At 49.8% G+C, this 27450-nt stretch overlaps 2 protein-coding genes across 2 annotated transcripts; one reads left to right on the forward strand and one right to left on the reverse strand.

The window, feature by feature from the left end:
* Positions 1–1669: 1669 nt before the first annotated feature.
* DCAF10 (DDB1 and CUL4 associated factor 10) lies at positions 1670–14692 on the reverse strand (the record flags this gene model as incomplete). The annotated part of the gene is made up of 7 exons (XM_079548084.1): positions 1670–2038; positions 4570–4715; positions 5982–6092; positions 6817–7019; positions 7326–7523; positions 12543–12656; positions 14400–14692. 7 exons carry the CDS (start codon positions 14690–14692, stop codon positions 1670–1672), a joined length of 1434 nt encoding a protein of 477 aa, XP_079404210.1.
* Positions 14693–20371: 5679 nt separating this feature from the next.
* On the forward strand, positions 20372–26493 carry TRMT10B (tRNA methyltransferase 10B; the record flags this gene model as incomplete). Its single annotated transcript, XM_079548583.1, has 7 exons — positions 20372–20789; positions 20893–21005; positions 21083–21235; positions 21609–21687; positions 22494–22561; positions 25612–25735; positions 26330–26493. The coding sequence occupies 7 exons, from the start codon at positions 20372–20374 to the stop codon at positions 26491–26493; spliced, it is 1119 nt and encodes a 372-aa protein (XP_079404709.1).
* Positions 26494–27450: the final 957 nt, after the last annotated feature.

A 27450-nucleotide genomic window follows, 5' to 3' on the forward strand; every position in this document is an offset into this window, starting at 1 on the left:
TCTGTCAATACATTAAGCTATTTGAAGGCAGCCCTTCAGCAGCCAGCCGCTGGAGGTACTGAAAGCCCAGTGCAGGAGGTAACTAACAGTCCTCAGATTATCAAACACCCAGTGCTGAAGAGTTTTTTTTCCTGTTGTTTTTTTGTTTTTAAATAAAAATTCATCAAAAACTAAATACTGTAGCGGAGATCCTTAAGGATCACCAGGGCCCAGCACCATGCCATGGGCAGGGCTCCTTCCCAGCAGCAGCCTGTGCCAGCCCATGGGGACACCCCCCAACCCTAACCCCCACCCCCACCTGTCTGGGAGCCTGTGATGAACCTAAGGGTTAAACCTTGGCATTCATACTCCCTTAAATCACATTTCAGATTTTATAATTACCCCAGTTAAATCCACACAGATCTTTAGACAGGAATGGTTCTAATCTGCTCCAGTGACTACACTTGTGAAGCAATACTTGCCTGGTTGTACTACAGACACTCCCAAAAGGAACTCCTGCTGTAACATGAGGTGCAGAGCAGTCAGAAGACCTAATGGCCCTAAGCAAGAATTCTGTGCTGCTCATTCTCCAACACAGGATGAAGGTTTATGTAACTGATGTGGAAAGCTTCCCACAAAAGAAATCCTACTGGCTGAGGACTAAAAGTTGCCAATTAATCTTACACACTGTAAGAAACATTCCCTAAGGTTCATGTGCAGCGGATGCAGCTGAAGAGTTTTACCTATTCAGCTCCTGTTGCTCTGCTCCAGGCATTTCTGACTCAATCTGAGGAATCCGTAGAACCATACAATCCTTATGTTTGGAAAAGACCACGAAGATCCCAAGCCCAGCCCAGCCCTGCCGTGCCCACTGACTTTGTTCCTTAGTGCCACAGCTCCTGCACGTTCCCAGGGATGGTGACCCCAACACCTCCCTGGGCCACTGCCCATTCCAACACCCGGCCACTCTTCTGGAGAACTTGTTTTTCCTTACACCCAACCCGAACCTCCCCTGGTGCATCTTGGTGCTGTCACCTAATTGTACTGCTGTTACCTGGGAGCCTCTTCCTTCTACTAATAATTCAAGGAAAAGCAGTCTACAGAGATTTTTTTAGTACAGCAAAACATTACAGAAAGCTGACCAACTTTCTAGCCAACCACAAAAAAAATATACAAATTAATGCAAAACAATTTCTTTCTGTGTTTTTGTGCCAACTAATCTAGCACACACAAAGCCTGCTCAATATCTAACAATCACCGTATGGCAGCTTCAGAAAGGGAGAGGTCCTCTGGAACAGAGAGCTGCTGCACCAGGGAAGCCTGGGTGAGTGGTGGCTGAGCTCCTACCTGCATCCCACCTATGTTTCTTCCAGACAGCCCACTTCAAGTCATGCTGAAGAAAATTACCAGCAAGTACTACAGTACAAAACCAAACAGAACGACGACTTGATGGCACAGGGTCAGAAGCAGCTAAGGTCTGCCTATAAGGCCGAAAACACAACGCATGGAGCCTGACTTGCAGATGCAGTATGAGAATGCATACAGTGCTGCACCAGGAACTCACACCATTATCACTGAGACCACGCGAACTATGATCTCGTCCGGGTTTACGGGATTTCAAAAGAGCACACTTCAACTAAGCTGAAGTTAGAACACAAACACGTGAAGGTCCCGCTGATGTACAGTGCGCCTAGAACTTTGGCTGATACAAAGAAACGCGTCCGCTAAGGCACCCCGAGGCAATCTGACAGTGGGTTGGAGAAAACTTTGTTGTCAGTACCACATCATTGTGAGAATACAGGGAACGGATTTCTTTCAAGGGACTGGCTTCTTTGGGCAAGCAGTCAACGAGCTCGCTGCAGTGCGCGTCGAAGCCCAACAGGCGGATCCCGAAGCCGTGCGGGGACGAGATCATCCGGCCGTCGGGACTGAAGCAGAGCTCTTTGATGTAACCCCGGCCCACGTTGGCCTCTTCGATGCAGTGAGTCAAGCGCAGGGAGCAGCGAGGCGAGACGGGGCGCACGGGGGCGCCTTCCTGGAATTCATAGACACAAGTCCACTGAAGGGAGAGAGAGAAAGGAAAGACGGTGAAGCACTGCGGACACGTTCACCTGGCTGCACGCTAAGCGTCTGACAGAGCAGCCACCAACGCTCTTGCTTATCTGCTCCTCCACAAGCACTTACTGCGAGCACCGCCAGGCTGTCTGGCATCTCCTTATCACAGAACCATGGAGTGCTTTGGGTTGGAAGGACCTTGAAGATCTCCCAGTCCCAACCCCCTGCTGCAGGCAGGACACCTCCCTCTAGACCAGTTGCTCACAGCCCATCCAGCCCGGCTCTGAATGCCTCGGGGAGGGGGCATCCACAGCATCACTGGGCAACCTGTGCCAGTTCTTCCCTTTGAACAATTTATGTAAAGCAGATCAAAACTTCTTCTGCTTTAGTGTCTAAATACAATCTCTTTCACCTGGAAAGAACAAAGCCTGCTCCTCCAGACAGGATTTTGCTCTGATGTAGTAGAACATTCAAATGAAATCTATAGAAAAGCAGAATTCAGCCTCACACAATTTAGAATGGCCTTTGGACACCTTATGCCCCTGACTTCAAAAGGAGGAAAATCTTGAAACAAGACAAAAATAGCATTAGAAGAAATGCTATTACCAGACCTATATCCAGCTTGTTGCCCGTGAGGCAATGGGGGATTTTAGTGCTTAATCTAATTATTTAATCGCAAGTCAAATGCAAAATCCACTCCATTTACCAGCTAAATTTACACTGTGTCTGAATCTGAGTTCTCCACAGCAAGACAGAAGATAGTTCTTTGTTTTGTTCACTGCCCTCTCTTGAAGTAAAGACAAAGGGAACAGTGCAAATTAACATTAACAGAGAAGAGTGAGGCAGACACCGGGACTCCAGCATGGTTTAGCTGGGTCGGTCAATGGCACTTTCAGAAAATCCTACACTGCACAGTGGTTTGGTGGTGAGTTTACAGAACCAGCACTGAAATGTCAAACAGGTCTCCTATGCTTCCACTCGGCTCTCTACACATCTGTAGGCTGCCAGTACAAAGCGAGGCTTCTTTCCAAAGCAAGATAAATAAATAAACAAGTAACTCACGTCATTATCAGATTGACTGAACTTCTTAAGCACGTGTGTAACAGGTATTTAAAGAATTATCTGTAATTTTGAAAAAGTATATATGCAAAATCTGCATCTTGGCAGGCTAGACAGGAGATCTGCACAACTGTCAGAATAACAATACCGAAATAAGCTTCAGAGAAATAGATGATAACGAGATGACTGTCCAGTGGAATCTCAAGCACTGGGAGACCACAATGAGGTGTGCAATTTAATTCCTCCATGCAGACAAAAATGGCACCCAGTGGCATTCATCAATGCTTGCTGAAGGTTTACGGGGAGCAGAAAGTGGATGTGGGCACAGAGAGGCACTGGGTGGTGCGTTTCAGCAGTGGCAACAGTGGGTCACCTCTGCCTGTGCAGATGTGTGCAACTGAGGCATGCAGGCTCTTGCACTGCTGGCAAAAACACACAGCTGATCACGGTGAGTCTGATGAAGAATAGTGTTCTGCAGCTGAGAGTTTGCTCTATGGAATTGTGCTTTTAGTAGCTGCTGTGGCTCCCATGGAACTTAATGGGGGGGATTACTTTTGGGGCACCCAACGTTCAGCCAGCTACTTCAGGGACATAAAGTCTCTGATCAATGTTAAAAACATTTTGCAGTCTCCATGATGCAGCCTCATGTGACTCTACTCAAAAAAGCAAGGACAGGTAGCAGTCCTCCAGCCAACCATTGCCTCCTCTTATCTCGAATGCAGGCACTTGGTAGAAAAAAAAACTTCTTGGACTGTCCAGGAGGCCAAGGGTCCCTCATGCCTCCTCTCAGCATGCAGTCACCTGTCACTGACACCATCTGCACTACTTTGGAGGATCTCCTACTCTGCTGCACAATATGCCCACACCACAGTTTTTAAGAGGAGTTGAGATCACTTTTTTAAAAATTACATTAAATATCACTGTTGTTAATAAGGTTCAAACCTACAGTGTGGGAGTTTTAAGCAAATGCAGAAATATGCTCTGGAAGCTTTTCATAGCCACTAGAAAGCGTCTGTCAGCACAGCAGATGTTTAACCAGATGACATCGATGGATATGCATTTGAATAATTCAGAGGAGCTTCTCTGCTCTACTTAAACCATGCCCACCACTGTACAACTGTGTAGTCTTCTGTTTTTTCCAAGTTCGTTTCTCCTGTATTTGGGAGGTACATATTTTTAAGTCACATGCTTGAGAGGCCAAGAACTGTTTGAAAACATTTAGCCAAGCTGTACGCTATAAAAAGTATTCCGTTAAAGCTTGGCAAAAGGAATGCTGCACAAAGGACACAGAGTCTTGTACAAGAACTCTTCAATCAGAAAAACATTTCATAATCCTGGTTTAAAAACTATTAATTTCTGCCTACCATCAAACTTCTTTATTCAAACGCAAGTTTATGCCACAGTCAGGTTTTCCCATACAGTTGCACAGCTGATACAGCTTACTCACAAGTATCTGCTCAAAACCTTTTGTTTTACCTCCTGGTCATCTGTATTACTCGAGCACCGAAGAAGGGTAGCCCACCCTTTCGGATGTAGCTGTAGGGATGTAATGCAGTTGCCTCGGTCTCTCTCACCAGGAACTTCTGGTGTTAAGACCTCCAAACTATTTCTAGGTGATCCACCTAGGAAGGGAAGTCAACTGTGAGTCCAAAGGAACTCTGCACGTTCATAGAATCACAGAATCACCAAGGTTGGAAAAGACCCCCAAGATCACCCAGTCCAACCATCCACCCGTCAACAAACATTTTCCACTAAACCACGTCCCTCAACACAAAATCCAAACCAACACCTCCAGGGTCTGTGACTCCACCGCCTCCCCGGGCAGCCCGTTCAGTGCCTACACATTGTTTCAACCCTCGCTTCACCCTGTTGCTGACATGAGGTGAAGGCCATGTCAGCCTCGTCTGACTGCTGGCAAAGACTGCAGCTTTATGAAATGCAACTGAAGTTAATACCAGTGTGCTCAGCCCCGATTCCTACTAGGGTCCTTTTCTGAAATTTACCTTCCAGGGTGTGTGTCAAATCATCCCATGCTGTGAACTGAAGTTAGGGCTAACTTCCACACAGATACATCATTTAAAGAAAATCCTGAATGCTCTCTTTTCTAAGAACTACCCGTTCTCAAACTTGTACAGTGGCCTCTTCGAATTCTGCTAAGCCTGCTCAGCTGTGCGTATCTTGCCTCCTCTCCCCTGCCTGCTTTAAAGAGATTTTCACAGGTAACTCCTGCCTTGGGGTCCAGATAAGCTCCCTTCTTTCATGTTTGTTGGAACAACTCACAGCCACAAGTAACTGAAGTTTACCATCGCTGTTATTTGACATTAGCAAGCGATTCACTAAAGATTTCTGAACACTTGTGAATTTGCCAAGTTGGTGCTGAGCTTTGTTCATAGTTCTGAATTTAGGCAGGGCTGGCTTTGTAACAAAACTTCTAAAACCATTCTGTCAACGTTTAGGATGAATGTGCCTGTTCTTTTCCTATGCTATTGACTTCTCATGGAGAAACAGCACAGGCATATCGCCATCACTAAGGGAAACAAAAAGCAAAACACAACTATGTTCCGCTCTGTTGGTTTTTCCCCCCTGAAGGTCACTCACACAAGTGGTGCTAGGAAAAAAACAAAACAACAATAACAAAAACAACAACAAGAAAACAAAACAACCAAGGAAATGGCAGCACACTTGCATAACAAAAATAACGTACTAATACGTAATAAAATCTCACTGCTGCTTTCAGCTTTCTTGGAGGAAAAATGATTACAACTCTCGATTTCGGCATGCAGTGATACTTCACTGGTTTATCAGAGCTCATATAACACCAATAAGGGCTACAAAGAAAAACAGCGTTTTCCTGCTATCCTGTTCTGCTCGTTTTTATGTCTTCTTACCTTCTCGCTGTGAGGACCGTGACATCTGCTTCTCAGACAGTGGACTCGAATCATTCTGGTGACATGGGGAACCAACGGCTCGAGGACTGGACAGACTCGAGGATGTTATATCTGCACACAGCATCAGCCACGTGAACACAGAAGCTAAGAACAGGCTGTGTACTACACACATCCTTCACTTAGCTCTCCCTTGCCATGCTAAGTAAAGGCATCTTGTTAACAGAACACCTTTCAAAGCTCTGCTTACAGTCACCAAGCACCATTTGGTTGTGCTTCACACAAATTAAATGCCAGCATATCATACTATGGGGAGCAAGGGGGAAGCTGCACTCATTGCTTCTGATGTGCTCCTACTACTAGGAGATGGGGCAGGAACTTTCCTCCCAGCTTCTCAGACACCCCACAGTGTAGTTTGTCTCTATTCTGCCGTTACTGTCACACAACAGCAGGAAGCAGTGAAGTCTTAGAGCACAGGACTCTATCAGGTCTGCTGATTGACAACAAGGGCACCACCATGCAAGCCTGAGGTGACAAAATTCCAGACTATGTCCTGTAGTGCTAAAGTCTTGATACCAAAAATTGCCTTGCCTTGAGCATCACTTGTTTGCAAATATACACACGGGATTACTGCTACAATTATATTCCCTTCCTTTTCTGTCTTAGTACATTGCCTTTATCTCAATTCACAAGCGTTACCTTTTTTTTTTTTAATATTATTCTCTACCCCAAAGCACTGGGGGTGAGCAAGTGACTGCGCAGTATTTAGCTGCCTGCCAAGTGAAAACACAAGAATTCTATCACAGAAGCTGTTACTGACATTTCAACAAGTACTCACCTGAACTTGATGCAGTCCTCCTAGCTCTTAAAATGGGGTAGCTGCCAACCTCTAGAGTTTTGTTTAGATCAAGGTCATGCAAAATCAGAAGATAGCCAGAGGATGTGGAGATCAGCATTTTGGAACAGTCTGGTGTCAACCTCATTCGCATAAGAAAACGGGTGTGAAAAAACTTCTTGTGGGGACACCCATCTTCAGTGCACCTGCACAGGGGAGGGAACAGAAAATACAACCAAGAAATAGTCGGACTGTGACTCAAATCCCTAACAGTGCCTACAGGAGCCCAGGACATGCCCAGCACCTTGGTCAATCCTAAAACTCTTCTTCTATGTTGTCTTTACCCTACTTAGCTCAGACTTATCTCAGCGGTGAGGAAATCCTTTCCAGAACGGAAAAACCTACATTCTGAAGTGTCAGAAAACTCTTTTTTATTTTCTGGACTATATATCAAGGCAGTGCAAAGCTTTGACAAGGGTTAGAAATGTAACAGCACAAGTATGCCCGCACACCTGTTTGTGTCCCAGATGATCACATTTCCATCAAATCCTGATGTCACCAGCAGTCTTGTATTGGTGTCATACTCAATGTTCTTTACCCAGCTGGTGTGACCGTGTAAAGTGCACACTTTTGTGTTCAGCTTCCTCAGATCCCAAAGTGCTATTGTAGTGTCATCAGAACAAGTTGCAAAAAGCCGATTATCTAGAAACCTGAAAATGGGAGAGAAATACTGTGGCTAATTTCAGTATGAGTCATCCAGGACTTAAGCCAACACAGGAAAAACAATAGAGGCTGCAGAAAAGAATCAACACGTAGCAGAAGCATATTTGCCAACGAAAAGAAAAAAAATAGTTAAAAAACAGCACTGTGCTACTACACATCTGGACATCTCCAGTAACAAGCCAGTCAACCTGCAGTACAGCAGCAGCCTCTTTTCTTCCCCTCCCTCCCCCCTTATTACAGATCGTTTAAAGATTGCACAACCATCAGCAGCACAAAGGCACACAAAGAAACCCTGTGGCAACTAGAGCACTTACCCACCTGCACAGTACTCACCTGTACTGAAACTCAGAAAGTCTTTATAAAGCACAAATGTCCTAAGAGCAGCCAGCTCTGAGGTCCCTGGGAAGACGTTCAAAGTGACTGATCTGGCGGCCCCTTATGCCTTTCACCTCCCCACTGTTTACCAGATCCCCTTGCTACTGAGAAGGAGCAACACCAGAAAACACACAGATGACAGGCGTGCTTCAGACCACACAAAATCCTATCAGTTTGTAAGAAATCAAGACACGTTCTTGACTCTCTTCATCTCCATCCACACACCTACCCTCACTCTTCCCCTGGCACTCTTCACAACTTCTTCCTTCTCCCCACCACACACTTCAGTTTCTTTTGCTGAGACCACATTTTTGAAACAAATGGCACTTTTTGTTATTCCCACTGGAAATCCCTTACTGGCCCACTGGTTTTGCTGAAACACTTTGAGCCCACCAGCTTTAGACAAACCTCCAAACTCCTCCTCGCTTTGGAAGGCTTGTCTTCACTTCACACAGCACCCGACTGAGCCAGTCACGTCTGAAATGTCTCGTAAGATCCTGACTTCACAACAGCAGGCAGAACACAGCCCTCACCACAGGGCTTGTGACAGAAGCTGGTTGTCAGGAGCCCATTTTCAAAAGTGGCCTCTTGAGCTGCACGGAGAACTGGGGTCGCCATCCCAGCATGCTGGTGAACAAGTCGGAAACAAGCCCAATACCCTGCTTTTCTATTCATTTCTTGTGTGGGTCAGATGATCTCCAGACACCCTTTCCAACTTATCTGTGACATGACTACAACTCTGTGCAGACTGCTGAGACCAGCCGCACTCCTGCCCTGAACACACTGGAACACTGGCCCTAATGTCTTACACAGGGTGTTTAACAGTTCTTTTCTGAGAGAACTAATGGAGTTAACTGTGCTACGTGTGGCTTCTTCTCCTAATCATGTGGTTTACACTACATACAGTACTGCTGTGTTGGATATTATGAGATTAAAACCTAAACACAGCCATTATTTGCTTACTTCCCAAGAACCTTACCTAAATTTCAGTCCTTCTTTGTACATCTTTTGCTTGAGAGCTCATCTGGCTTCACAAAGCCTTAGGACACTGCTCACTGCCAGCTGCAGAGCCTGGGGACTGAGCCGTGTAAGCCTCCTGCATCCCATAACTTTACCTACCACCTGCAGCAGTCTCAACAGTCTCCATAGACAAAGAAGAGGCTTTTGCTCCTATTTTCGTTTACCCTCAGTACAGCTCATGTATTTGAATCTAAAGACATGCAATTGTGCTTCTCAAATAAAAAAAGCAGGTATCAAAAATACTGTTTTTGGAAATAACTGCAGACGTGACACAAGCTACCCAAACTTACTGACTCCTTCACTGCAGATGTGCATTAGAGAATAAATTCTGACGTGCAATACAAATGCAACATTCTGTTAAGATGCTGCAAGAATCAGAGGTGTAGTGCTTAGTATTTCACAAGATATTTGCAAAGCACTGATGCACCAAAGAGTAGCTCTGCTCTACTCCCTGATGCAGGAATGAATGTGTATCCCACGTGCGGTGCTCCAAGCACACCAAACATTTTGCATTTTGTGGGTCTGGAGATCTTGCTCACCTCAAAGGTAACAGGCTTGTCACAATGTCATGTAAGAAGATGAGAAAGTGGGAATGAACTTGGGTCACACTAGCAGGATTAATGCATTTACCAGATTAAGGTCTTAATATGATCAGGTGGCATTTCTTTATCCTGACCATCCTGACTCCAGATAAAGTTGAATGCAAGCTATCACTCCAAAATGAAACAGCACATAAGGCTGACTTCGTACCTGACATAAAGACTACCACACAAAAAGGTAGAAGAACAAAAATCAGCACTAATCATTACTAGGAAACAAACCGAGTCAGAAGCTTACTGAAGACAAAGCAGGTCTATATTCAAAAACACCAAGTGAAGAAAAAGCTTCATTTTGAAAGAATATTTAGACAGAAGTTACTTGGCTGAGAAAATCAGCAGGTAAAATTATTTGGCTCGCATTACAGAAAATAAAGTTTATCAGATAGGCAGCCCTGCAGCCACCAAGGTGAGAGCAGGACGGCAGGGTGCTTTCCAGAAGTTCCTGCAGCCACAGAGGATCGCACAGAGCAGATCCTGAGCTGGAACTGCAGCTCACAGAGCAGAGCCTGTGGTCCAGCAGAGATCTGGGGGAGCTGCTGCCTCCTGTGCCAGAACTGTGCCAGAGCAGCTCTCCACCTCTGAGAGATGGAGCTATGTACTGGAGAAGCATTCGGAGAGCTGTAGCTCCTGGGAAGCCCCTGCAGGATCGGTTTGGGAAGGACAGCAAAGGACTAGGGGCAGTGGCCACAGAGAAGCAGCACAGATGAAGCTGACCACAGCCATGTTCCTCACTCCCTTGCCCTGCTTGAGGAGCAGACAGAAGACAACGGATACAGGGGGAAGGTGATTTTAGTTTGCCTTCAGTTCTCATTGCTCTAGTTTGTCATTAACTGGCAATAAATGTATCCTTTCTGTGATGAACCCGTTTTGTCCACGACAATAATTGGCGAGCAACCTCCCCTTCCTTATCTCAGCATACAAACTCTTCATCTTATTTCTCCCCTTGTTCTACTGTTTAGGTGGAGTGAGAGCAGCTGGCAACCCAGCAGTGTTAAATCACAACAGCAACATGCCTGTTCAATGCCAAGTAGCTACAAGGAAAGGAAAAAACACAAAAAAACAAACAAAAGACAGCAGTTTTTAAGAAGAGAGTGAAACGAACTACATCTCTTCTACTGTACAAATCTACCATTTCCTTTGGTCTCGAATGCTGCATGCAGCCTTGTTTCATACACCACAAATAGGTTTCAGAAGAAATGGAAAAGACATGGGGAGTTACAACTAGTTTGGAATGAAAAAGTAGACAGATTGTTTCAATTGATGAAGTCCTAACAGAAGGTGCATATGATTCAGTCACATAAAACCAACTGCCAGAGAGAAAGTTATATAGAGATTAATGGTCCACTGTCTCTGGTGTTTAAAGAACAAAAACAAGCATAAAACAGAGGGCCTCAGTCTACCAAGTCTTCAAAACCTTCTTAGGTATGACCAGAACAACACTTCTGGAATTCTGACATGAAAAGGGCAACAACTACACTTAAATCAGCTCAAAAATTGACCAAATCCACATGCAAAACACGTCTACTTTACGTGATTATACGCACATCCTCAGCACAGGGAAGGGTGATGGAAGACATCAGTACATACTTCCCTGTTCTGACATATGTATGAAGGCATCTGGCACAGGGTGCCCCTTCATATATTTACAGGGCTGGAATGGGCTGTCCAGAAAGTGGTGGAGACCCTAAGCCTAGAGGTGCTTCAGATGTGCGGACCTGGCACTAAGAGGCAGGTTAGTGAGGAGCTCAGCAGCCAGGCTGACAGCTGGACCTGATGATCCCAAAGGTTTTCTTCCAGCCTGCACAACTCAACAATTGTAAGGAAAGTTACAATGGATGTCCGTAGTGCTGCACCAACCAAGTTCTACAGAACTAAGCGAGCTTGCTTGTAGCTAAGCTTATGATAAGAAATGCAGACATCCAGGAAAACACAGGACACCAATGTCCTACAAAGACAGAGGAAAAAGCTGCATTTCCATCACAGAAAAGCGCGTTCTCAGCACCTCTTTTGTTTGTGCCAGGTAGCTCTCACCTCGGCTTTTCTGACAGACATGCAGTAAAATGCATGTCTGGATGTAAAATTTCAGCCTCTATTAAAAAGGATGGGTGCTTTGTGAAAAACATCTCTGTGTCTAAAGAACACGTGAAGGCATCAATACCTCACATTTCATTTGGCTCTTTGCAGGAGGGAAATGCTCAGAATGCTGTCTGTTCGCTCTGAGGAGTGAAAGAGGCAGCAGTGTCATTCACCAGGTCACAAAACTGTCTCGAGAACAAATTCACGTGTGAAAGTCTATCCTCAGACAAAGAAGAAGTAAAAATAACAGAATTAAGAAGGAAAAACGTCACGTGACAAACAGACAGATAATTCAGATTCCTGTGTTTGCTGCTTCCTACTGCATCTTGAGAAACACCCACATGACTTATGACGTAACTGCTGAGATTCACTCAAACCACAGAAGCCATTTCAATTTTCTGGCTCTTCTATGTTGTAATTGTTCTTTAAGACCCCAAACTTTGGACATTTCCACACAGCTAAGGCAATTACTCTTACAAATCAAAATACCAACCATGTTCACACGAGCACCTTCTCTCACTACAGTTTTGAACCTGCACTCCAAACAGAAGTCATGCGTACTCACTACGTGTTTAGTGTTCATTCACTCCATAGACCAATTAAATCAGACAGCAGTACTGCAACACCCTTCTCCCATCACGAACTGCAGCTTTTCCACCAACAAGAACACCTGGCAGCATTACATACCACCATCGCTGCTTTCAGATTTCTCCTCCTTCCCTTCCCAGCCTTATGCAGCCTCCAATGCAGAAAGAAAGCAACACAAAACTGCAGCCTAACAGCTACAAAAAACCACTCTACCCAAAGCAATGGAAACTTACTGCACCCTTATTATTATTTATTATTTCTTCTGTAGATTACAGAAGTTTCTGTGATTCTAGTAGAGAAGTAACTGCAGTAAGAGAAAAATGATATCTTTTCCTCCTTTTCACCAACCTGATATTATTTACACAATCTTCATGAGCTTCAGAGAGAGTTTTGATGTGCTTTGAAGATATTGGGTCAAAAAGCAGCACTTCAGTCTGTTCACAAGCAACAGTGAGCACAGACCTGCAGGGGAGAACAAAACATTAACACTTGCATCTGACGAACGAACACAACGCCCGCACACGCACAGCAAACTTCCAGATCTAAGATTCATGGAAACATAACTTCAACATTACTTAGCTTGGCTTCTCTTCACATCACAGCAGTACTGTAAGGAATCACAGTCAGACACAATACTAATGCACAAAGAAAAGGGAGCTCTCTGACAAAAAGAGTTTTCTAGATACAGCAGTGTTGTTACTGGTCAAAGACAAGAGGAAGGCACAGTCTAGATTTAGCATCAGATCATTAGCCATCCAGTTTGGGAAGGCTGTCTAGCCTGTCCTACAGCACCAATATTTATTTGCTCTGTATGTGTTGGAAAAGTCTGATACACCATCACTACAGTGACGGTTAAGCCTGCCCTGCTAAATTAGTGAAGGCAACCTCCAGGAAAGCTAAGATGCTCCCCCAACAGCGCAACAACTCAGATTGTTATGGCTCATGGGGCAGATCTCACTAGTGCCAAACAAACAGCTCACAGGTACAATCCTGGTCCTCAGCTCAGAGCACTGCTTTGTGTCAGCAAGAGAACGGGCAGAGAACAGGAAGCTCTGCTCACTACAGCCAGCTCTGCTGAGGAAGGCTACAAAGAAATCCCAAGAGACCAAAGGTCAGAGAAGGTCTGCGACTGCTCTGCAACTGCTGAGTTGAATCGAACCACCACAAAAGCAAACGAGGTCTGAGCTGTTCCAACTGACCTTAAGGCAACTGGGGTTCAGTGCCAGGCTGCTATCTTCTGCCTAACAGCACCTGTGGCCTGCTGAGAACGTGCCAGCCAGCCAACAAAAGGCCGAGTCAGGGGAGACATCCCCGTGCCACTGCTGGGCTTATTTTCAGACAAGATCTGTGGCTCAGTCCACAGTGCAGCCTCACAAACAGCAGGCGCACAGGGGACAGCAAGAAGGCAGAACTTCTCACGCCAGAAACTTGCATGAAAAATAATGTTAAGCTACAGCAGAGGTAACAGATCTCAGGTGCGAACGAGGACACCGCTGAGCTCAATGTGAGACGGAAAGCCTTTCTGCCAAGGAAGCCCACTGTGAAACCGCACAGCAGGCTGCAGTTACACACACTTTCCTGAACAGACCTTTCGGGCTGCCGCGCCACTCCCATCCCCTGCAGCGCCAGAGAAACCTCAGAGAATCACAGAATGGCCAGGGTTGGAAGGGACCTCAAGGATCACGAAGCTCCAACGCCCTGTCACATGCAGGGCCACCAACCTCCCCATTTAATGCTAGACCAGGCTGCCCAGGGCCCCATCCGACACCTCCAGGGATGGACGTGGCATCACAGCCTCTCTGGGCAGCTGTTCCAGCACCTCACCACTCTCACAGCACGGAATTTCCCCTTGACATCCAGCCTAAATCTCCCCTCCCTCCACTTCAAACCATTTCCCCTCGTCCTGCTGCCATCTCCCCTTCCCAAGAGCTGACTGCCCTCCTGTCTGTAGGCTCCCTTTAGGTACTGCAGGCTGCAATGAGGTCACCCCGCAGCTTCTCTTCTCCAGGCTGAACGAGCCCAGCTCCCTCAGCCTGTCCTCACAGGGGAGGTGCTGCAGCCCCCCGAGGCCTCGACCAGGACAGCTCCGTTCCAGAGCCGCCCCAAAGGCCGGCAGAGCAGGAGACCAGCCAAAGGCCGCGCCGCAAGGCTGGACGCGGAGCGCCGGGCCCGGGCGACGGCCGGGGATCGGGGCGCGGCCCGTACCCGTCCGGAGAGTACTCGAGGTTGAAGACGGCGCCGTGCGTGCGGGTGCTGAGGTACACGGAGTCGGCGGGCTGGATGGAGCCGTACAGCCCGGTCATGGCGCGGAAGCTGTCCCGCGCCGGGTCCACGGCGGCGCTGCGGCCCAGGCAGCGCCCGCGCAGCCACCCGAACAGACCGCCGCCATCCGGCGCCGTCCGCGGGGAGAGGGCGGCGGAGGGCGGCCGCATGCCGGGGCCGGGCCCCGGGGCCGCTGTGCCGGCGCGGGACCCCGCCTGGGCCGCCTCCGCGCTCATTTCGCGCCCGGGCCGGGCATCGCCGGGCCGCGCCTCCCGCCTCCCTCCGCCCTCCGCGCCTGCGCCGGCGCCCCCTTCCGGGCCGCGGCGCCCCCCGCCGGCTGCAGCGCGTACCGCACGCGGGTCACCCCGAGCGGGCCGAGGCGCCGCTCCGCGCTCCGGCGCTGAAGAGAAGCGAAGAAGCGAGACTCGCGGCCGCCATCGGCATTCGTTGCTTTTATATACGTTCAAAACAACGCGAGGGAACCGTGCCGCAAGGCGGCCTCAGGCGCCGTCCCTGCCCGCCTGGCGGGGCGTCCGGCCCATGTTGTAGAACTCCTCGTTGGGGCGCAAATCGACAAAATGGGCGATGCGATTGGACATGGCAAAAAAGGCGGCGATGGTGGCGATGTCCCACGCGTCTTCGCGGTCAAATCCGTGCGCTTCCAGCTTCTGGAAGTGCTCCTCCGTGATGTTATCTGCACGGCAGACTGCGAGGGCGAACTCCAACATCGCCAGGTCCCGGCTGCTCAGGTCCGCCAGCTCCCAGTTGACCACGACCTGAGAGGAGGCAGAGCACAGTGAAATGGGAGAATGCGGTGCTGCGATGGCGGCATGCCAGCGTCAGTCCCTCCGTGGGCATCGGGGAGAATTTCTTTTCCGAAGGAGCGGTCAGCTGTCAGAAGGGCGATCCCAGGACGTGCTGGAGTCGGCACCGTCCCAGACGTGCTCAGGAACTGCGGCACTGATGGATGGTGGGGACAGGCTGGCAGCTGGACTCCGTGATCTTAGTGGCCTTTCCCGACCCTAATAATTCTGTGACGCTGTGATTCTCTCTGCTCTCGCTGGGAGCCACACAGACTTAATGGTCACAGCTTGAGGCGAGGAGAGATACGTTTGAGAGCATCATCCCTACTCCCCAAAAGAACCGTGCTCCACTGACCTGGTCAGCCAGCGTCGGCTGCTTGGAATATATCCGATGAAGCGCCCCGTGTGCGACCACGCAGTAGGGACATCTGTTCACAGCACTTGTGGCCACAATGATGAGCTCCTTGTCCGCTTTGCTGAGTCGCCCTACAGGGACAGAAAAGGATTTAAGCTCACTCTGTTAGAAAAAAAAACATCCATGGCAGCAAGTACTGCTGGGGCAACACGGAAGACGGGTCTCTGGGGACAGGCAGCAGGCACTATGGCCAGAGTTCCTTAAAGCACACGAGGAGACTTCAACCACAGATCCAGAGAATCAGTTAACTTGGATCGCTGTTTGGGAGGCATCTCATTAGGATAAGGAACACATTGGGGTAATAATAACTCTACTGCAATGTTCTAAAATCACGTTTCAAGCAAGAAAACGCTGCAGCTTTTGAAGGCAGAGAAGGAAGCACAGAGGAGCAATGAGGTACCCTAGGACTGTGCCTCTGAGAACTTCTAGTGACCACCACACAGATGAAACACAACTTTTTCAGTGATTCTCCAAAGAATCTCTGGAGAAGGTGGCTGTGCTTTGTTATACTTGGAATCAGTACTAATCATTTTCACAAACAGCTTCACAACAAGACTGTCCACAGCACCTGAGGAACTTACCTTACCTCGATGTCAGCTCTTATACTCTGCCTTTTTATCAGATCGTTAGAAACAGTATTTCTTGAAACCGGAGTTCACACTGAAGGACAAATATTTGCACATGACAAGTATCTTCCAGGACAGTGAAAAATACTACTAAAACCTTTCAGGGGAAGAGAACTTCCTGCTCTGACACAATTCAGTTATAGAAAGTGGCAACTCCTGATACTTCAGGGTAAGTGCTGAAAAGGGTGTGATGCCAGGTAGTTCCATGTGACTCTCCAGAGTCAATCAAAAAGCAGCACAGGAATGAGAGCAGAAAAAAGACCCTTGTATAGCTTGGGCTTCACTTCAGCAGTGCAAGCAGAGCAGAAACCTTCATGCATAAACTGCGCATATCACAGTGAGAGAAACAAAAAGTTGCACTTTGCTGCCCACAAGGACTCTCCCTGCAAGCTCCCATCTACTTTAAGGCTAAGGAGCAGTCTGCTCAGCAGCTTGTTTTACAGAACGCAGATCTTACTGATGTAAGACCCTTACAACACAAGCAATGAGAACCAGCTGCTCAGTGCCCCACAGCACAGGAAGCAGGAGGGAGGAACAAGCAGTCCTCAACTGTTTTCTGAAAGGCTCGAACACTGCGCAGCATTCCCTGCATGAAGCCTTCCCCAGATGCACTGCTGCAACCTCCCTCCCTTCCATACTCGAGGGACACCTGGAGGCCACCTGAATCACAGAATGATAGAATTGCTCAGGTTGGAAAAGACCTTCGCGATTATCCAGTCCAACCACAACCCAACCATCCTACCCTAACAACCCTCTGCTAAATCATGTCCCTGAGCACCACATCCAAATGGATTTTAAACACATCCAGGGATGGTGACTCAAGCACCGAGCCCATTCCAGTGCTTACCAACCCTTTCTGTAAAGAAGTATCTCCTCATATCCAACCTAAACTTCCCTGCTGCAACTTGAGGCCATTTCACCTGTCACTAGTAAGAAGAGACTAACTCTGCTCTGCAGTAAGTACGTTTCAGATGCTGGAAGAGAGCAATAAGGTCTCCCCTCAGCTTGCTCTTCCCCAGACTGAACATCCCCAGTTCCGTCAGTTGCTAAAGACCTGCTGTACAGATGTCCATGTATATGAAAGCAGAACAGTCTTCTTTCTGTGTCTGCAGGATACGGAGATCCACTTGCATTTGGAATCATATCCACAGCAGAGCCTGTCAGGGCCCGGCAAGCATACCCTCTAGCGACTTTTGCATCTGGCTCATGGCGAGCTCGCAGGTAACGTTTATCATGAAGAAAGAGCTGGAGGAAGCCTGAGCAATAGCTTTGGAACACCTCCCCTCCCCCAGGGAGCTGTCTCTGTGTTAGGGCCTTAGCCCAAGCTATATGGCTGCAGTGCCTGGCTGTGTAACCATGCTGATGTGGATCCTGGACCAGACACTAGGCCTTACCTAGGAAATCTGGACTGTTGGCAGAGCATGCTCACCACTGGCAGACCTACTGTGCTCACTTTGCTCAAGCGGTGTGAAACTGCAGCATTATTCCTGATGCCTGTGCCTGCCCTCAGCTCCTGACCCACTTTCCCTCAGGAAGCAGCCTGTCCTTCCTTTGTTGTCACACAGAGCACAGTGTCATGAGGTAGCTCAGCTATTCTCACGGGCTGCTTCTTAACTATGAGCTGTGAGCTGGGATAAGCAATGGTGAGGAAATAAACCTGAGGATGTCAGAGAAGTTGGTTCCAGCATTTTTTACATCTATAGAGGAAAGGGCAATTTTGGGGTGATTGTATATGGTTTACCTGTCTCTTTGTTCATGATGACATTGTAATAAGCAAAAAAAGCTCTGAATTCAGCAGGTCGGTGAGACATGGCTTTGAACACGTTGGGCAGAAATCCAGTCTGTTCAAGGAAAAGGAGAAACCAGTCAAGAGTTGCAACTTAACATGGAGCACAGCAGGCCACATTCACACATTAGGCTTAGAGAACAAGTAGTTTGCACTGCAGTCCTAGGGAATCTCCACAGACCCAGTCTCCTTGGGCTTTGAGCCTATTTGTACACATGACTAAAAATCATGCAATAATATTGTCCTTAATTAAGCGCTGCTGCAGTTTCTTGCAGCCCTGATCACTTCAGCCATGCCAGCAATGACCACAGTCATACAGCCCTCAGGCATCATGACAAAATCCTTTCCAAACCGAAAGATTGTAATCTGCTCCAACTCTGCACAACAGCTGCTACGACCCTTTGCCTAACAGTTCCTGGAGCTTTCCTCTTCCTTTCACGTTTACGGGTATGAGACAGTCAACCCAAGCCAAACACCATGCTGTCTGAGGTACAAGCACACCCTGAAGGTGTGTGCTGGCACAGTGCTGTTGCACTCAGTGCAGGATTGCAGCCACCCTGATGGCCAGGCATGCGAGATTCCACTGCAATTCTGCAAATTCCACTTTTGTTGTGATTACTCCATTTGTCCGCAGGCCCTGCCAGCCTATATGCTGCTGTTTGGAAGGTGTTCTGAAAAGACAGCCTAGCTCAAGTGTAACAGACTCCTCCAGCAGTCTCCTCTCACGAACAAGAGCCAGTGCATTCCTCCTGCCTCACACTTGTGCTAGTTATTAATTAACTATGGGGAGGCTCCTTCCCTTTAATCCATGGCTCAATGGTTTGTCTAGGAATCTCTTGGCAGCACTGTTTGGAATCCCAAGTCTTCTGTGCTGATTTGATCCCATCCACTGCTCTGTTATGAACCTTCACTGCATCTGAAATCAGTGCTCACTCTTCCTCACTACACTGTATTTGTCTTTTGCTCATATGCAAACTTCCCTGAGATTGCTGCAATGCAACAAAGCTAAGACATCTAAGTATCCAAGTGGTCCAGCACTGGTCTCCGACAACGTATGTCAGTGGATGTCTGCCACTGACAGAATTTTGCACGAGAGCTTTTTACCTTCACTTCCACTTCCTCCATGAGCTCCACGATATCATACGGCATGTCCTTCTTATTTGGCACTGGGTATCGCCCAATAGGTCTGACAGAGCTGTCATCCTTGGTGCTGTACGCATGGCGCTGGGCAGCCACGGGGGGCCTTCTCAGGAGTCCCCCGGAGGCCAGGAAAGGAAGATGCTGCTGGGAGAGGAGGGGGGAAAGTCTGTTATGCAGAAGGACATCCATCATCCTGGGGGTAGGGGAAGACTGTTTCTCAGGTGCTGTAGCAGGACTTGCGGGTGCCCGCATCCCTCTGTGCTCTGCTGGCAGGGCAGCTGGCACACGGGAAAGAAAACCCAGCCTTGCTTCTGGCCTAGCGCTGTGCTACGGGGCAGACACCGGGCCTGCATGAGCCTCGCCTTCCTGCATGCCCATGTCAGAGGGTGGACTGGGCTGCATGCAGTCCTGGCTGATTGCAGGCCTTCGTTCTGCACCACCACTGAACCTGAACCCTGAGAAATTTTCCTTCTGCAGTGGCTGACAGCACTACAGGATTCAGGATTTTTTTTTTTTTCTTCTTCTCTGATACATCTCACTCCAAGAAAGCTAGTCTCCCTCCTGCAGGAGGGGAAGCGGCTCCAGATTCGGGCCACCAAAGTAAAGGCAAATACCACTGTCACACCGAAGCCATGGGGAAGAAAGGCTCGGTGCTCACACGAGCTGCCGCCTGCAGTCCGTGCAGACACGCGGCGATGTTTGATGGCTACCAGCCCTGCCGGCCGCGCAGCTGCGGGTGCAGCTGGGTGCCAGCCCAGGGCCGTTCCAGAAACGTCCGTGTCCTGCCACAGCGTCAATGAGTAACGGGGAGAACCGAAGAGCGGAGCGAGGTCAGCGTCCGTGCGCGCAACGGGACCGCAGCACGGGAAAACCGACCAGCATGAAAGCACTAAGCAGGAAGGCAACACAGCCGAACCAAAGCACGGCGGGGCGACGGCGCGGGGCCGGAGGGCTTTTCCTGCGCACCGAGCAGTGCCGGGGCTTTGCAGCACAGCCTGCGGGAAGCGGCCCACAGCTGCACACATACACACACAAAGCACGGGACACAGGGAGGAAACGGCCCCGCGGCGGGGTCGGTCGGTTGGTCTGTCAGTCGGTCGGTTCCCGTACTCACGGGCAGGCCGCGCAGCAGCCGGGAGCCGCTCATGGCCGTCCTCCGTCGCCGCCGCGGAGCGCAGCTGGGGGCCGAGCCGGGAGGCCGAGCCGAACCGGCCCCGCCCCGTCCTGCCCCGTCCCGCCCCGCGGCGGCGATGGAGGGCGGTAGCGCGGCAGCTGAAGCCGCGCCGGTGGAGCTGGAAGCGGAGATGGAGGCGGCGCGCGGGGCGCTCGCGCTGTTGCGGCTCGGGCCGACGGGGTCCGGCGAGGCTCCGTGCTCGGTGCGTGCGGGGCGGAGCGGAGCGGAGCGGAGCGGGGGCCGCGGCGACGTCCCCGAGCCTGACCGTGCCGCCCCGCAGAGGAACGTCCTGCGGAAGCGGAGGCGCTGGGAGCGCGTGTTGGCGGCACGGCGGCGGCGGCGGCCGCAGGAGCGGGAGCGGAACAGAGCGCGGCGACCCGAGGGCCGAGGTGGGCTGGCGCGGGGTGCGGGGCAGGGTCGGGCGGGGCAGGGCCGAGCAGGGCAGGGCCGGGCTGGGCAGGGCCGGGCTGCCCTCCGCGCTGTGCCCCGCAGGAGCCGCCCGGCAGCGTGGCAGGGCCCTGGCGGAGGAGCGGCTCCTGGATGCCCGCGCGGCGGGCCCGCGGCTGTGCGTGGATCTCGGCGTGGCCGACCGCATGACGCCCAAGGTAAGTGCCGGCCCGCCGCTGGGAAGCCCCGCTGCGCCCCGGGGCTGCCGTGACGCGGCGCTCCGCTCTGTCGGAAGGAGACGAGCCGGCTGGCAGCGCAGATCCGCCGGCTGTACGGCGCTAACAGGCGGGCCGAGCGGCCCTTCTGGCTCTGCCTGACCGAGTTGGTGCCGGGGTCGCCCATCCACCGCGAGTGCCTCCGCATGAACGACGGCTTCTCCGGATACCTGGTAAGGGCGCTGGCACGGAGGGGGGGCTAAGGGGGGGCTCGGCGACGGCTCTTCTCCAGCCTTAATGACTGCGAGGTTCCTGAGTCTCTCAGGTATTGCAGTCTTATTTAAAAGGAGAAAGATACGCCATAACTATCTAAAAGCACTTCTAGAGGTTTTCACGAGGAGAGAATTTAATGGTTCTTAAGCTATTTATTCTCAATGAAAAAAAAAAAAAAAATAAAGGCCTCTCGGTTCCACTATTCTGCCTTTAGCTGTAGGCAATGAACACCCAAATCAGTGCTGTTGGTTCTAGAGTGCTTCTGTCTGGGCAGGGGCAGGTGGCAGATGGACTGTGGCTCATGGGCTTTTCTCACTGTGCTGTGTTTTTCAGATGGATACGACTCAAGAAAGCTACCTGGATCTGTTCCCTTTGGATGCAATTGTTTATCTCACTCCTGACTCTGAGAACGGTAAGTGTTTCACTTGCCTCAAGGGAATGGAGGCAAAGATTGATCCTCTAGACGTTATTTTTAGGAGTTTCTCATGCATCACGTGGTTCAGTTCCAATCATTCCCTTTCTCTCATTACCCGAGGAAGGCTTCTCTTAGACCTGGTGCTCAGCGTACTCCTGCATCAGTCTGTTCTGGGAAGAAATGAGGTTTTGTGTGAGGGCTGCATCCATCTGCAGCAAAAACAATGCAAAAACTCTCTAGATGCCTGCAGATTGTTATCCTGCCGGCAGAGAAGTGCAGATGTGGTGGTTGTGTACGTGGTGTGAAGGGCATCTTTCTTTGAAATGATGTGATGTCTGCGCCGTTCCTTTTATTGGTTCATTTGCTGCTGTAATTGACTTTCTCCTTTTTTTCCATTTTTAACCTGGCCACGTGTTTGTGGGGACACAGATCCTTTTCTTGGTTTAAGGGTCAGCTCTGATAAGGATCTGGCAGAGGTGGGGGGAGGTTTCCACAGGTGACCTTGGCGGTGGGGAGGGCCTGTGGGGCCGGTTAGGATTGCACTCACCAGGACAACGATGAAAGGAGCAGTGCATTGCCTCTAGAGCTGCATCTGCACTCTGCTTCCAGCCCACATCTGCTCTCGCCTTGTCACACTGCCAGCAGATTCAGGCAGATGCTGCTGCCTTAGAAGCCTCAGCTTCCTGCAGGCAGGGTGAAGGGTGACGGCGGCTTGGGCTTCCCTGTGTAAGATGGGCCTTTCCTGAAGAATGGTGCAGTGCATGATTTTACTGTTGCATGAGCATGTGCTTATCTTCTTCTAGTCCTTGAAGATATTGATCCCAAAAAAGTGTACGTGCTCGGAGGCCTGGTGGATGAAAGTATACATAAGGTGGGTTGAAAGCTGTTGAAACCTGAAGGTCTTGTCTGCCTCACTCTTGACTGAGAGCAGAGACATCCGAGTGGCAGCAGTCACAGTTGCTGCTTGGAACCATTGCTGTTGCGTCACTATCCATTTTCCCACAGAACCCCAAGGTTCTGCTTGGCTCCAGCACCAGGCTGAGGCCAGAATGGTCTGGTGAAATCAACCCTCCTGCAGTTTCCAGGCTCACAGCTGCATGTTCCACAAGTGATGTGCATGCTATGGATTTGCATCTACACCAGCACATCATCATGGGCAACAGACAGGAGGAGCTGGAGGCCATTCTGTGGCAGGCAAACTATGACTTAGTTGCCATTACAGAAACAGGGTGAGATCACTCCCACAAATGGAGTGCTGCAGTGAATGGCTGTAAGCTCTTCAGAAGGGACAGGCAAGGAAGGGTGGGGGCAGCGGTGTGGCTCTCTGTTTTGGAGAGCTCTTTGATGTTGAGCTGGGGGCTGGAGATGGTAGGATTGAGTCCCAGTGGGTAAGGATCAAGGGAAGGGCCAACAAGGCAGACATCCTGGTGGGGGTCTGTTACTGACCACCTAACCAGCATGAAGAGACTTGAGGCGTTCTGCAGACGGCTGACAGAAGTTGCGTGGTCGCCAGCCCTTGTTCTCATGGGGGACTTCACCTTCCCTGGTACATGCTGGAAATACAACACAATGTGGAAGAAGCTGTCTGGGAGGCTTCTAGAGTGTGTGGGAGATGATAACTTCCTTTTGAAGCTGGTGAGAGAGCCTACCAGAGATGTCCCACTAGATCTGCTATTCAGAAACAAAGAAGGACTGGCGGGGAGATGTGGAGGTCAGGAGCTGTCTTGGACAGGGGGAGGGTTAAAGTTAAGGTGACCATGAAATGGTAGAGTTACTGATGGTGGAGCCAAGAAAGGGGACAGCAGAACTGCTGCCTTGGATTTCTGGAGGGCAGACTTGAATGTTCGGGACATTATAGGGAGAGTTCATTGGATTCAGCCCTGGAGGATAGAGGGGTCGAGGAAGGTTGAAAGCTCCTCAAGGACAAAGTCTTTAAAGGAGCAGGCTGTCCTGCTGTGCTGAGAGACAAGCTGGCAGGGAAGACAGGTGTGGATGAACAGGGAGTTTTTCCTGAGGCTCCAGGAGAAAAAGAATCTTCCTCCTATGGAAGAAGGAATGGATACCTTGGGGAGAGTACAGAGAAGTTGTTAGGATGTGCAGGGAGAAAATCAGAAAGGCAGAAGCTCAGCTTGAACTCAACTTGGCCATTGGGATAAAAGAGAACGAAAATCTTTTTTTTGCAAGTATGTTAACAGTAAGAGGAGGACCAAGGAGAATCTCCATCCTTTACTGGGTGTGGAGGGGAATGTGAGCGCTGAGGATAAGGAAGAGGCTGAGGTTCTCAGTGCCTTTGCATCTGTCCATTATCCTTGGGGTGCTCTACCCCCTGTCCTGGAAGTCTTAGATGGTGAGCAGAGCAAACCCCCACAGTTCGGGAGGAAACAGTGACCTACTACTCCACCTGGACTGCCACAAGTCCATGGGGCAGGATGGGATCCACCCAGGGGTGCTGAGGGAGCCAGTGGAAGTGATTGCCGTGCTACTTTCCATCATCTGCCAGTCAGCTGGAGAGGTCCCAGAGGGTTGGAGGCTTGCCAGTGTGACTCCCATCTACAGGAAGGGTCATGAGGTGGATACAGGGAACTACAGGCCTGACCTCAGTGCCAGGGAAGGTTATGGAGGAGATTGTCTTGAGGGAGATCACACTGTGTGTGTGGGACGACCGGGGGGTCAGGCCCAGCCAGCATGGGCTCATGAAAGGCAGATCCTTCTTGGCCAACCCGATCTCCTACAGTCAAGCGGCCCACCTGGTGGGTGAGGGGTCTGCATAGACTGCAGCAAAGCCTTTGGCACTGTCTCCCACAGCATTCTCCTGCAGAAGCTGGCAGCCCGTGGCTTGGACAGGTGCACTCATGGCTGGGTAAGGAGCTGGCTGTAGGGCTGGGCCCAGAGAGTGGTGGTGAATGGAGCGCCATCCAGTGTCCTGTGACCAGTGGTGTTCCCCAGGGGCTGGTACTGGGGCCTGCTCAGCACCTTTAGCGATGGCCTGGATGAGGGCACTGAGTTCATCCTCAGTTTGCAGGTAACGCCCAGCTGCAAGGAAGTGTTGATCTGCCTGGGGGCAGGCAGGCCCTCCAGAGGGATCTGGACAGGGTGGATCACTGGGATGAGGCCAGTGGGGTGAAGTTCAACAAGACCAAATGCCAGGACCTGTGCTTTGGCCACAACAAGCCCAGTGCTACAGGCTTGGGGCAAAGTGGCTGGCAAGCTGCACAGAGGAGAATGATCTGCGTACTTTAGCTGGCATTTAGCTGAACATGAGCCAGCAGTGTGCCCAGGTGGTCAAGAAGGCCAATGACATCCTGGCTTGTACTAGAAGTAGTGCAGCCAGCAGGAGCAGGAGGGATCAGCCCCCTGTACTTAGCCCTATCGAGGCCCCACCTCAAGTGCTGTGTTCAGTGTTGGGCCCCTCACTGCAAGAAGGACCTTCAGGCCCTGGAGCTTGGCCAGAGAAAGGCAATGGAGATGTGAGGGGTCTTATGGGGAGCAGCTGAGGGAGCTGGGATTGTTCAGTCTGGAGAAGAGGAGGCTCAGGGGAGACCTGATCGCTCTCTACAGCTTCCTGAAGGGAGGTTGTGGTGACTGGGGGTTAGCCTCTATTCCTATGGAACTAGTGATAAGATGAGAGGTGATGGCCTGAAGTTGCACCAGCGGAGGTGCAGGTTGGACACTAGGAAATAATTCTCCAGGAGAGCAGTCAGGCACTGGAATGAGCTGCCCAGGGTGGTGCTGGCATCACCGTCCCCAGAAGTATTCAAGAAATGTTTAGATGTTGTAGTGAGGGTTAGTGGGAAATATTGGTGATAGGCGAACTGTTGGACTGAATGATTCTGGAGGTCTTTTCCAGCCTTGGTGATTCTATGATTCTGATGTGTAACTTGCCCTTGCCTGTTGTGTAACTTGCCCTTGCTTCCTTTGCAGAACCTGACCCTGCAAAGGGCACGAGAGCAGTCCCTGCAAACAGCCCGCCTCCCAATTCGTGAGTATATGGTAAAATCCACGAACACCAAGAACTACTACTCGGAGACACTGGCAATTAATCAAGGTGAGGGGCTGAGCTGTGTCCTGCCCGCTGCCCGGGTGGCTGAGGCTATTGCATCCTGAAGAGTCATCAGTAATGGAAGCATGATAATGAGTAGTGGGGGAAACTGTGATAGCAGGCACTTGTTTTCTGAGGCCTTGTGCCTGCTACTGCCGTGTTAAAAGTCTTGTTTTTCTGTACTGGCCTTTTCTGAGAGGAGCAGGGCTACACCACTCCAGCTGTGCACAGAACAATTAACAGTGCAAGGAGTGTGCTGTTACTAGAAGTCGCTTAAGGTTCCAGGCAAGGGAAGACAGGCCTATGTCAATCTGAATCAAAGCAAGGCATGGCACCCAGCAGGGTAACTGGAGGCAGCTTGCTTGGTTGATAAAGCCTCTGCTTTCCCCAGTCAGCTTCACAGAGTCATCATTAAAACACATTATATTCTCTCAGATAAGCTACTTCACACGTTTGTTCATGAGATTTAAAATTAAAGGCAGCAAAAGCTCCACGCTACCTTCCTCTGGCATCGCCTGATATTTCCCGGCTAGGGGAGGATTATTACAGCTTGCCTTTGTAACAGTATGAGAGCACGGTACATCTTCTTGTTCCCAACAGTCTTTGATGTCTTATTGACTTACTACAAAACCCAAAGTTGGCCAGATGCTTTGAAAGCTGGAGTTTCTCCTGGAAAAGGCTACGTGCTTCCAGATGGAGAGAAATCAGTGAAAATACCTCAGCATGACAACGCACAAGAAAACTCTTTATTTCCTGAAAGTTAAGGAGCTTTGCAAGCAAGAGTAGCAAACTGCATATTTCAAGCAGAGGCACCAGTGTGAATGTGTGCAGAGAAAACAGCTCTGCCTAAATTTACTTACGTATGGACCTTGGCAAGAGTGACAAATTCTGCCTCAGCAGCACAGTGCTGGAAATGACTTTGCACCTTGAACAGAAAACAGAAGCCAGCTGAGCCCTGAGATCAACAGAGTTGGTAGGATTTTTTTTTTTTTAACAGGATTAAATAGGAAGAATCATAGAGCACAGCAGTTAATAACAGTCCTTCCCATGGAAAAGGACAGTACTATTCTAACTGAGCACAGAATGGGAAGCAATCCAAAATTAATAGAGAAACAGTGCCCAGGTGCATCATATTTTCTTCCTACTTGTATTGAAGAGTTGGTGTCTTGCTGTGCTGCTGAAGGCTGTAGTGAATCTTATGCATGCTGGTCACAGTCTATCTAAAATAAAGTATTTAAATTTCTATTGCCTCCTTACAGCAACTGATGTCTTGTCCATAGTCACATACTGACTCGCTATGGCCTGAGCAGAGAACACTTCTGATGCACATAAAAGAATGTTACTTCAGCCACTGTCAGTTAAAAAATCCTAGAAGTACACAGAAAAGCCAAACCTACTATCAGTGACTGTCCAAGAAGGAGTTAGAGGGCTTTGCAGGTAAATTCCTGTCACCTTTGCTTCCATCTTCATCTCCCCTTCACAGCAAGGGCCTTTGACACCACCAGGAATTTGGTATTCATGAGACATACTGTCAGAAGGTGGTTCCTCCCCTAGAGGCTGCAGTTGTGTTTGCAGGTGCCTGTTGCTTTGCTATTTGCTATGGGCTTCCTCCTTGTATTTGTGTTCCATGCTCATCAGCTGTTAGTAGATAGGTAGATGTCACTGCAGCTCTGCCGGGATAGCAAGGGCAGCATTTTGGCTTCAGTGTAAGATTTTAACTT

Source organism: Tetrao urogallus (genome assembly GCF_951394365.1).
Source record: "Tetrao urogallus genome assembly, chromosome: Z".
NCBI lineage: Eukaryota > Metazoa > Chordata > Aves > Galliformes > Phasianidae > Tetrao > Tetrao urogallus.